At 40.2% G+C, this 11,465-nt stretch overlaps 7 protein-coding genes across 7 annotated transcripts; 4 read left to right on the top strand and 3 right to left on the bottom strand. All coding sequences in view use genetic code 12, as the record gives it.

Annotated features, from left to right (window-relative positions):
* Positions 1–323: 323 nt before the first annotated feature.
* Positions 324–1,252, bottom strand: PRE10 (proteasome core particle subunit alpha 7; the record flags this gene model as incomplete). The annotated part of the gene is made up of 3 exons (XM_051753604.1): positions 324–1,066; positions 1,137–1,185; positions 1,250–1,252. 3 exons carry the CDS (start codon positions 1,250–1,252, stop codon positions 324–326), a joined length of 795 nt encoding a protein of 264 aa, XP_051607405.1.
* A 322-nt stretch (positions 1,253–1,574) lies between these two features.
* On the top strand, positions 1,575–2,870 carry KGF57_004114 (palmitoyltransferase; the record flags this gene model as incomplete). Its single annotated transcript, XM_051753603.1, has 1 exon — positions 1,575–2,870. The coding sequence occupies one exon, from the start codon at positions 1,575–1,577 to the stop codon at positions 2,868–2,870; it is 1,296 nt and encodes a 431-aa protein (XP_051607404.1).
* Positions 2,871–3,475: 605 nt separating this feature from the next.
* Positions 3,476–4,150, top strand: PRX1 (thioredoxin peroxidase; the record flags this gene model as incomplete). Its single annotated transcript, XM_051753602.1, has 1 exon — positions 3,476–4,150. The coding sequence occupies one exon, from the start codon at positions 3,476–3,478 to the stop codon at positions 4,148–4,150; it is 675 nt and encodes a 224-aa protein (XP_051607403.1).
* Positions 4,151–4,304: 154 nt separating this feature from the next.
* On the bottom strand, positions 4,305–5,264 carry KGF57_004112 (CCR4-NOT core subunit; the record flags this gene model as incomplete). The annotated part of the gene is made up of 1 exon (XM_051753601.1): positions 4,305–5,264. The coding sequence occupies one exon, from the start codon at positions 5,262–5,264 to the stop codon at positions 4,305–4,307; it is 960 nt and encodes a 319-aa protein (XP_051607402.1).
* Positions 5,265–5,481: 217 nt separating this feature from the next.
* On the top strand, positions 5,482–5,973 carry KGF57_004111 (uncharacterized protein; the record flags this gene model as incomplete). Its single annotated transcript, XM_051753600.1, has 1 exon — positions 5,482–5,973. The coding sequence occupies one exon, from the start codon at positions 5,482–5,484 to the stop codon at positions 5,971–5,973; it is 492 nt and encodes a 163-aa protein (XP_051607401.1).
* A 282-nt stretch (positions 5,974–6,255) lies between these two features.
* On the top strand, positions 6,256–7,053 carry MRP7 (mitochondrial 54S ribosomal protein bL27m; the record flags this gene model as incomplete). Its single annotated transcript, XM_051753599.1, has 1 exon — positions 6,256–7,053. The coding sequence occupies one exon, from the start codon at positions 6,256–6,258 to the stop codon at positions 7,051–7,053; it is 798 nt and encodes a 265-aa protein (XP_051607400.1).
* A 3,075-nt stretch (positions 7,054–10,128) lies between these two features.
* Positions 10,129–11,346, bottom strand: KGF57_004109 (FTR1 family protein; the record flags this gene model as incomplete). Its single annotated transcript, XM_051753598.1, has 1 exon — positions 10,129–11,346. One exon carries the CDS (start codon positions 11,344–11,346, stop codon positions 10,129–10,131), a length of 1,218 nt encoding a protein of 405 aa, XP_051607399.1.
* Positions 11,347–11,465: the final 119 nt, after the last annotated feature.

Genomic DNA, 11,465 nt, shown 5'->3' with positions numbered 1-11,465 from the left:
AGTAAGTATCGTTAAAATTGAATATTGTTGATTGGATTGAATTCTATTACTCTCTATTGCTCCTCTTTTCTAGTTGCTTACTTTCTTGCTTAGATTATTACTTTTGTATTCACTTGCTCTGTCTACTTCTCTCCACCGAGTATCCACTCACTATCCGTCTTAACCAAAGCACAACAATCTTACTAACAAAATTTAGGAAAGATTTCATTGCAATCAATGCAGGCAGAGTCCTGTTATAATTTGATTAAAATGCCATTTTTTTTTTCAACTTTCTACATAGCTCAATTCTATTCTATGGCTGCATTCTCCCTTCCTCGCGCAAATCATGTTTGCATCTCCGCATCCTTATTTTCATCCCCCTCTCCTTCATCTTCGTCTTCTTCGTCATCCTCCTCTTCAGCCTGCTTTCTTACTTCTGCCAAAACATCTTCCGGTATAAACTGATGTTTTCCACCAGTGTGTTCTTTACTGACCCACGAAATCTCCAATTCATAATCCTTATCCTTATTGTCCTCGTGTGCCAAATGAATAATCTTTGCTGCAACTTTAACCGCCTCCTTACATGTCAACTCCTCAAAGTTTAGTTTCTCCAATTCTGACTTGGCAATTTGACGACCTTTCCCAGTAGCTGCCCCACTATATCCCCAACAAGTACCACTTGGTTCAATCATGTACAAATGTGGGCCATCGTCATCAACACCACCCACTATAGATACCACTCCAAAAGGTCTCACTGAGTTGTAGCAGGTGTAGTTCTGGACGTATATTCCCATTCTATCCATTAGATTTGGAACAGGCATAGGAACCTTGAATATTGACTTGAAAGATTGTGCCTCATCTCGAGATCTATTGACAAAATGACGTCCATCCGGAAGCAACCCCGAGTATACCACTCCAATATGACGGTCCACCGTTTGGATTCTCTTGTTTTTCCCAGGCACTAATAGTTTCGAGTTGATGATTTTTTCGACAGCCAATACAACGCCATCCTTGCATTTGATACCAATGGATGTACCCCCATTCTCCACTGCCTTCATTGCATATTCCACTTGGAAATTTCTTCCATCTAAAAAAACATCAAATAGGTTAGTATCGAGCATACACTGCACTTGTTGAGAGAGAAGGTTCAAACATACCTGGCGAGAAAACACTGTTTGATAAATCATATCCGGTACCAATTGATGTCTAAACGAGAAAGTTAGTAACACTGGAGTGGGTAAAGCAAGAAGATTCCATCAACAAAACATACCATTGTGATCGTTTTAGTTCAATTGTGTTGTAAGATATGTCTGTATTTGATTTGATTTGATTTGATTTGAATCAATCAACTGTATACTGCCAAAACTGATACTGAGAGTCCTTTGGGTACTTTTTCTTTTTTTATTTTTTTTTTTTTCGCCACCAACACAACACTCCACTCCACTAACAAAAATATTCAAAGGTGAAAACCATACACAAGTACACGACGTTTCCAAAGCTAGCTGATAGCGTGCAATCTGTTCGGTTAGTAGTAGCGTCTCCCCGTGTCCTCCGCCACCTTCACCCCCACCTTCCTGTACTTTCCACTTCCAATAATGCATGAGTTCCGATGGCCGCTATTAGGTGTCATCATACCCGTGTTGATCATAGGATTTACCGCATATGGTTCACATTACTTTATACTTCGTCATCATTTGTCAACCACACAACAAGTCATCTATGAATGTTTCGCATCCATGATTTGGATTTCCTATATTATGGCAATCTACACGAGTCCTGGGCATCCGCCAAAAGATTATACTCCGAAAAAGGGTGAATGGAAACGATACTGTACTAAATGTCAAAGCTATAAACCACCCAGAACACATCATTGTTCGAAATGCAATAGGTGTATCATGGAAATGGACCATCATTGTCCGTGGACCCTTAACTGTGTTGGCGCAAACAATCTCCCTCATTTTATGAGATTCCTCTTTTGGGTTATTGTGGGAACCGCTTATTTATTTGTGCAATTGTGTGAGCGTATAGTTGGATACTACGATGATCTGGATAAGCCAATGTATCTCATAAAGAGATCGGAATTGGTTGCTGTGGTTGTATTCACTCCAATCGACTTGTTCATTTTGTTGAGCATTACAGTGTTGTTTATTCGATGTTTGATCAACATTGGTAAAGGCATGACTCAAATTGAGATTTGGGAATGGGATAGAATCGATAGCCAATTTTATAGCAAGAGGCTATGGAAATCGATAAGATTAAGCTATAAGCAGTCGTATGGGAAAGAATTACCCCAGTTGACTACTTGGACTAACAGAGCTCCCGTCAACGACGATGATGCATTGCCCATGGAAGAAATGAATCAACATGAGATTAATGAGATTGGTGAAGGTGAGGCTTTAGACGGCGTGGCAACCGAATCTCAACTGCGTGGAGTTGAGTCAGACGCAACTGCTCAGCAAGAGTTCAATAACGATGACGATGACGAGGATGAAGAGGATATTGTGCCCCAGAACTTTACCATTGATGATTTGATGTTTCCCTACGATTATGGGGTTTGGGGCAACCTAAAGCACTTTTTGGGCTCTCCGTTTATGTGGTTGGTGCCATGGGGCAAGCCCAAGGGGAATGGATACGATTTAGAACCGTCTTCAGACTACAAGGAGGATGATCAATTGGGACTCCCTTGGCCACCAGACGGAGGCAATCAAAATATAACAATATCACCTCCTAGCGATGACGAATTGAAGAGAGGCATCCGCAATTATTCCCAGTTGAAGAAACAATTGGACCCGAGAAGCAATGCCAAACGAAGTAGTTGGCATAATGACACGGGAGAAAGGTTGCTTGATTATGGTGTGTATGTTGACGACTCTGATGATGACAAATTATGAAATGCATTGCAAAGAACGGCTGTGCAGCTATAACGCTGTTGAAGTGTAGTGTATATAAATAAATATTAGAACAAGGAATACTCGTGTATGTGTATAAAGCCGAAGGGAATACGAAAGCATCACACGTGAATGACTGGGTTTCTGAACTAGATGCTAATACAAGAACGTCTGTTGTAGACAAGGTCCAACCAAGTTGAAACAAGGTTTGCATAGCCAAGAAAGGAAGATAGGAAACATAAGAAATTGAGGTTGATAGAATGTCAATAGCACGTGACTTGTGGCAATAATTGCTTTTACGCAAAAACCACAATATGCAGTTTTTACAAACACAAAAACCCCAACAAAGGGAAAAGACGCAGCAGTAGTAGTAGTAAGTAGTAGTAGTAGTTAGAACAGTCCACACTTTTTCACTCTACAGCTTTTAGCATAGAGAGAGCTGTATTTAAATCTTGTCAATTGCCGCCCGATTTCAATTCAATTTGAATAAATTTTCCTTTTTTTTTTTCAATTTCTCCCCTTTTTCTTTTCTTTTCTTTTCTTTTCTTTTCCTATCTTTTCCTATCCTTTCCTTTCCTCTCCACTTTACAGCAATTGACTCATAAGCAATGCCTGAATCAAAATCCCTTAGATTAGGATCTACTGCTCCAGACTTCCAAGCTGAAACCTCCAATGGTCCAATTTCATTCCATGAATACCTTGGAGATTCATGGGCTGTCTTGTTTAGCCACCCCGATGACTTCACCCCGGTTTGTACCACTGAATTGGGTGCTTTTGCCAAATTGGAACCAGAATTCGCCAAGAGAAACGTCAAGTTGATTGGTTTGTCTGCTAACAATTCTGATTCCCACAAGGCTTGGATCAAGGATATTGATGAGGTTACTGGCTCAAAATTGAACTTCCCAATCATTGCTGATCCAGAAAGAAAAATTGCCCACTTGTATGATATGATTGATTATCAAGATGCTACTAATGTTGACGACAAGGGTGTTCAATTTACCATTAGATCAGTTTTTGTCATTGACCCAAAGAAGAAGATTCGTTTGACTTTGGCTTACCCAGCTAGTACTGGTAGAAACACTGCTGAAGTTTTAAGAGTCGTTGACTCTTTGCAAACTGGTGACAAGTACAGAGTTACTACTCCAATCAACTGGGTCCCAGGTGATGATGTCATTGTCCACCCATCAGTTTCAAACGAAGAAGCCAAGACTCTTTTCCCAAAGTTTAGAATCATCAAGCCATACTTGAGATTGACTCCATTGGACACTAAAGAATCCAAATAATTTGGAAGAATCGTACTAAAATGAATACGGTGTTATTTTTTAAGTAGTATATTCAATTACACAGTAATCTTTTGAAAAGATTTGACAAATAATTTTACTTCCAATCGTAGAATTACGGATCCACTTTCTATTACGCTATAGTCATATATACACATCACTCATTTATGTTGGCTAATAACTGCACCAAACACCTCTTTGTTGCAATATCATCCTGCAATATCGATGAAAACGTGCCATCACGCAATGGCTCGGGCAATATATTTGCCAACGCTTTCCTGGCCTCGATGTTATCCGAAAGTCGCATATAGCACCTAACCACATGTTTCAATAACCTCCCGGAGCTATTAGAGGATGCTTGTCCCTGTCCCGTGACTGGTTTCCCATTGGCACCAGAAACGGTTAATGCTGCCAATTGTTCAATCATCTTGGCCAATACAGTTGCAACAGTATGGAATCGTTCAAAGGTTGTACAAATGTAATTTAATCCTTGATCGTCAAGTAGTATTTTCTGCAAAATGAATATGGCAACAGTCTTGGACAATTCAGATGAAATTTCCATAATGTTCAAACACAATGGCACTATTTCCGTTGTCAAAAGGAAATTAATAACTTCTGGTGTATCATTCTTCACTAGTGCACCAATGACCCCTAAGCTTGTCAATCTCAAATATTCGAATGATCTTTGGCGTGCATTGGTTGACAAAAATGGGTACAAATACAATGGCAAATTGGCCTTCAAAAACAAACTCCTAGTTTGGACATTCGATGCCACACATTGCAACAATGCAAGAGCATTGCATACTCTATTGGAAGTCGACGCACTTAGATTTGGTGGGTCCAAAAACGGATAAACACTGATAATCTCTTCTAATAGAACTGTAATCACCCCAAACGAATTCCAAAGAACCAAAGCTAAGTCATCATACTGCTCTCTTTTCTTCCCCAACTCTAGTAATGCCTTTTCCCTATTAGTACCTGTGACGAGCTCGTTTATCCATTGGTATATTTGTTCATCATTCAATGCATTTCCATTCACTTTGGCCAGTGCGTTATCAGAAGGTTGTCGGTTCACGTTTACCGGTACTGCTCTTGTTTGTGGAGGTGTCTGGTACATATTCTTAAGAAGAAGGATGTGGGTGGGTGCTGTTGTTACCGTCGATGAAACTGTTCTGGGAATGGGAATGGGAATGGGAAAAAGGTGGCCCAGATTCTCGTGCAACAATCTTTTTCCCCTGTGTGTGTGTGTGTTTTTTTTTTTTTCTTTTTTTTTTTTGCATTTCGATTTTATGAGTTGCTGGGTGTAAGCTGTCTTTCTTCATCATTAGCCTACTATGACACATGAAATCTACAATTCAAGCTTGGAGGAGCTTTCACAACTTGAGGCAAAGCATAAACTCAAAACATTCGACAGTCAAGTTGCCTGGGAGTTGGGTGTCTTGGGTCGTCAATTGTGTCAAGTCTTGTACCCCAACAAGGGAATTGTAATTGACATAACCTTAACAAGTGGGCAAACTTTATTCCATTCGGTAGTGTCTTCAGGTACTGCAGTTGATAATGACAACTGGGTGAAGAGAAAGTACAATACAGTATTCAGGTTTGGTAAATCGAGCTTTTTTATCGGACAGAAACTTAGGCAAAAGGGGAAATCCATTGAAGAAGCCATGTTTGTATCTTCGAAAGAATTTGCTTCTCATGGTGGTAGTATTCCTTTGTGTCTCGAGTCAAGTGAGTTTTTAATTGGAGCTTTGACTATCAGTGGATTAGCTCAAGAAGAGGACCATTTACTTGCTTTGGACATCTTGGAAAAGTACACTAGTAAGTGAGGCAAAGAAAAGAAACGAAAAGAAAATAAAAACCAGTTGTGGTGTATCCTTAGATGACATAGAGGAAATGTAGATTTACACGTTATAATGTCCACATCAATTGACGTAGATAGAACTTCTAAAAGTTCATAAAGTATGTTAGGGAGTAATTGTGATGTCGTGTTTCCATATTTTGCGACACATTGACGAAAGCTAATTGTAGAGGTGTGAAAAATTTTTGGCTATTCAGAGAACAAAGCTCTGCCCTTACATTTCTTCAAAGCAGCTCAAAGAGACAAAACAATGTTGTCGTTGAAGAATCTTTTCATAGAGAGGCCTGTGTCTGGGATATCCAGCTCTATCAAGTCAATAATCCAGATCCGTACTGCCACCAAAAGGGTTTCTGGTTCCAAAACAAATAACAAGGATTCTGCTGGTAGAAGATTAGGACCTAAGGTCAATGAAGGGCACCCAGTAAAGCCCGGTCAGATCATAATGAGACAAAGGGGTACAAAGATACACCCTGGAGAAAATGTCAGAATTGGAGTTGATCACACGATATACGCTGTTGAACCTGGGTATGTTCGATTTTATTTTGATCCGTTCCATCCATTGAGGAAATACGTAGGAGTGGCATTAAAGAAGGATATTAGACTCCCCAAAGAACATTTTGCTCCAAGATTGAGAAGGTTTGGATACGTACCTATTGAAGATCCGGTTGCTGCTAAAAACGAGGAGTTACAAAGGTCAAGAAAAGAGATTCTTGCTTTGCCACAGTTGGAAAAGGCAGAAAGAAAACAGTATCTGCTTCGCAAAAGGAAAATTAATGAGTACAAGGAGAAATTGGCACAGCAAGGCTCGTCGGTGGGGTTGTCGGAGCAGGAGGTTGAAAAGGCTGCTGAACGATTGTTTAAAATTTCTCAATTTGTTGAATTGGGACAGGAAGTTTCGCTGGCTCAGCAACAAGTCACTTATGATGAGCTCTATAGTATTAGGCTTCAATACAGAAGAGGCGAACTCGAAGCTGATGACTTTAATTTAGCCAAGAGTATGTATTTGGGTGTTGCTAAAAAGGTTGATAACTTGTCGCTCAACCAATGAAGGTAATTTTGTTGACGAACAGATGTGTGCGTATTTGATGACAAGAGGCGATTTATTGTTTGAACCGGTTTGAAGAAGAGAGCCATTAGTGTGGATGCGAAGGTAATGAGATAATTTTTAGTCAAAGTGAGAGATACAAATGGGTACGTTTCTTTGCAACTTGTATATAGATTTGTTGTACCACAAACAGATGAGCCTGCTTTAAATAAACAACTCGTTTTGGTCTGATTTACAAGTTGGGTGTCATTCAAGTTAAGCCTGGATAATTGAAGCAAATTGCCGATGTAGATGCTAATTTCCATATACAAACTTTTCTCTCCCAAGAAACGAATACAACAAGGCGAGGCTATATTGTGTTTAGTTTGTGTAAATAATGATCCCTGTCATACATTGTGTGTAGATCATAGACGACTAGTCGGCATCCAATTGATCTTGACCCTTTGATTAAAGAGAAGAAAACATAAGGGGGGGTAGTTTAACTATCAAGAGTCATGTGATACTTGACACGTGATACACTACAAACTATTGAAATCACACGATTTATTGGATGCAAAAGCGAGACAACCCAAGACCCCAGAGGTATCGTGACACATAGAGTCTGGAAGTGGATATAGGTAATTGAGGCTACAGTGGTTTTGTTGTCCTATGTATCGGGATTTTGCACTATTCGCTATAGTTTTGAGATTGTTTTCCAGATGCAAGAGTGTTGGTGAGAGTGTTCATATGCAATCCCCTTATTGTAAGTCTACTTTCTGTGTCACTAATTGTTCAACTACTTTCTTTGGTATGCTGGTAGATATAAACGAGTCCTAATTGTAGATACAAAGAGGGGGGGTGAAGAATTCTTGGGGAAAAAAGTCGTTCATGAAACTGCAAAAACCTCTAGTCAAGAAAGAGAAACAACTTCCAATACGTGGCTTTTCAAAATGTACTTAGTAGTAGAAGAAAGTAATGATACAAGGGCCTTGAGTTGGTGGGAGTGGCAATTTGCAATAAAACACTCAGACCATTTCAACCTTTATTAAGAGTTTTCATATTAGTTGGTGGTTGATCAGCACACACCCACACCCACACACACACAAAACACACACACACATAAAAAAAAAGGTAAACAAAGAACTTTGCAACACATTTTTGCTCTCCTTCTTGTTTTCTCTCCACATTGGATTGCTATTTCCAATGTGTGTCAACCGAGACAAAGATACAGCCACAAAGGTGCGAGGAGGAGGATCTGTGCACCCCTTTAGGGGAGGGGGTTCAGTGAATTTGACGAGAAATGCACTTGTGTGTTCTGACACAGTATTAGTGGTGCAGTTGTCAGACACGCCACCACCTCAAGTGATGAAACAAACGAAGGGGATATGGTATTGAAAGCCGCTTTGAAATGTTTTATTAGCACTTCCTGAACAGAAGGAGGAGCCACTTGGGTGACCCTGAATTTTTACCCTTGAAAATGGTCTGGAATAGGAGTGAGAGGAGTGACTGAACGCTCACTTCAGTTGATCATTGCACAAACAACTACTACGAGAAGAGGTGCTTTTTGATGAATTTGACAAGAATGACGTCGTGAGAAAGGATGGTATGAGAATTCAATGGGTTGTGGTCTACCAGCAGATCCATTCTCTGGTCTACATTTGTGCAATCAAAACGGATCACAGGGGATATACGTCTTTTAGACGGGCACGCTCTAGGAGCTGTCACAAAGACGCCCCAAACACCCCTGTTAAGATCCACGATGAATTCATTTGAGCAACCATCAGAGGAATCATTCTAGAGTCAGAAAAGGTCTCATCAAGTCTTGGTAGTGTTGGATGTTGGGAAAACAAAGGGTTAGGTGTTGTTGCTGTTGGAGTCGGGGTTGCGTTGCTAGTTTTGGTTTTTGCTGCTTATTGCAGTTGCTGCTAACAAATTTTGGTTTTTGCTGCTTATTGCAGTTGTTGCTAACAACTTTTGGTTTTTGCTGCTTGCTGTCTTGGTTTTGCAGTTGTCGCTAACAACTTTTGGTTATTCCTGCCTACGGTTTTGGATTTGCAGGTGGTTATTGCTGCTTATGGTTTTGGAATTTGCAGTGGCTTTTGCTGCTGCTTAGGATTTTTTTCCATTTGCAGTTGATGGTGTTCCCGTTGTTGGTGAGTGTTGGTGATGATGATTCCGTAATTTGTTGATGGGAATCCTTCGGGAGCTTAACCCACCAATATGGTGTTGTAGATTTTTGACCTCTACTTCTCTTTCGCGTGTGTCTCTCTCTCTATGCCTCTATTTATCCAGCAATTGACTCTTGCCATTATTATGCAACTACTTACTTGATATCTAAGCCTGCATCGTTAAACTCGGGCTTTGCAACTGGCACAAGGAATTCGAGTTCATCGACACCCAAATAGATTTCTCTCGCGTGAGACGTGACATAGCCTGCTGTCCGATATAGTTCGCTTGCCAATCTTTCCACAAACGGACTCTCGGAAAAAGACATAAAAGTCACTTACAATCACATAAGCCCCAAATGTGTATTATTCAGATCTGACGTGAGGGTGTAGCACCATTCCCTCCTTTCTTGCCCTCGTTCTCTTCGCATACAATCCTAACGCCTTATCTTGGACTTGTGGTATGATAGCTGGACTATCGCAACATGTACATTTCTTGTAAAAGCAGGTTATCCAAAGGGTAATCAAAGTCTAACAAAAAGTTGGTTCAACTTCATTAGGTAGGTTCCCTCTATAGCAATTCATATAAGTGCTTGACTCCGGATTTAGTTCCTGGTATCTCCTTGCTACACATTATCAATCCCGGAAATGTATTGAAAACCATCTAAAAGCAAACTATATAAAAAAATAAAAATTAGAGGAAAGATATTGGACGACCGAACCCCCCGATCCCCCGTCCTGCAATGAAACAACCCTCACATTTGAAACAAAAATAAAATAAACTGCTAGCCCAAGCCAGCAAAGCATTGCATTTGAATGAACAATCCAAGCGATGAAACGAAAAAGACAATGAGTAGCACCATCGAAAGATCAACCTATAGTTTTGAAGCAGACTTGCTAGTCTACTCCTGATGTGTGTGTGTGTGTGTATAAACTAATTGGCTTGACTAACTTTGTGCTCTCCCTTCTCTCCGCCCACCTGAACAACTTCATTCTTCACTTCGTCAACATCGTCAGAATCGCCAACAAGTGCTGTGGAATGTGCTTTTTCGTCGTCGTCATCCACTCCAAGTTTAACATTTTGCAAATCATTAAACAACTTCTCCTTCTCCTCCGCTGTCAACTCATGCTTCTTCTTGTTCTTGATGTGGTACATTGGATTCAATGAACGTAAAGTGACTCCCTTCAAGAATGGCAAATGTCCATATTTTTCTTCGAAAAGCATCAACAACAATGTGACAATAACTGCAAGCCAGTAAATGTTGTAAGAAATCACTGAGCCATAAGTGGCAGAGTTTTGCCAGCCCAAAAGTGCATTGAAAACATCCCAACCATTATCAGTTTCTGGGTTACAGCAATTGACATGCCAGACTGATTTAGCAATGTCATAAGTACCGGGACCAGAACCGTTTTCTGAAGCGTCACCGCCAGTTTTGGTGTTGAACACATGGGACTCAAAGTACCAAACTCCTCTTGAAAATAAACCACCAGCAATCAAGTACAAAATACCAGTAGAAATGATCAAAAACACTTGCAAGGAAACAGTGGATCCGGAAAAGTACAATATTGTACCAACTGCGATACCAGCAATCAAACCGCAAATGACTGGGATAGGGAAAGAGGTGGCAGGTGAGTTTAATCCAACACCACCAACGAAAACGATAGCCTCCAACCCTTCTCTAAGACAAGTGATGCATGGCAAGATGAACATACAGTACTTTTTGGTCAAGTAACCAATCCTGAATCTGTCCTTTGTTTTGCTTGGAGCTTTGGTCAATGCTTGAGCCAACTTGACTCTCCACTTCTCCTTCATCTTGTTGATACGCAACATTGCAATACCCATCAATGAAATCAAAACCGTGGCAATAATACAAAAGATTCCTTCCCATAAATCCTCCGAAGAAGACCAGATGTCTTTACCCAATGTATAAAACAAAGCAATGAAGATAACACCAATGATGAGACAAATAATCACCCCTATCCCTGCTCCCCACCAAACTTGATTTCGCAACTTCTTGTACACTTTGGGATCATCGGTGGCTTTACCAATACCTTGTTTCAAGAATGCTAGCAAAACAGAAACAACAACCACTGCTTCTAAACATTCTCTGAAGACAATGAAAAAGATTTGAACGTTGAAGACATTCACCATTATTTAATGCGCTTTTTCCAGTCACGTGGTAGGTCTTATATATACGAAGTGAGAATAAAAGAAAATCAACCAGCAAAAACACCAATAGTAGTAGGTTTATCTATGTGGAAAGGGTGTGA

Source organism: Candida theae (assembly GCF_024610275.1).
Source record: "Candida theae strain CBS 12239 chromosome Unknown scaffold82, whole genome shotgun sequence".
NCBI lineage: Eukaryota > Fungi > Ascomycota > Pichiomycetes > Serinales > Debaryomycetaceae > Lodderomyces > Lodderomyces theae.
This window is presented reverse-complemented; position numbering and strand designations above follow the sequence as displayed.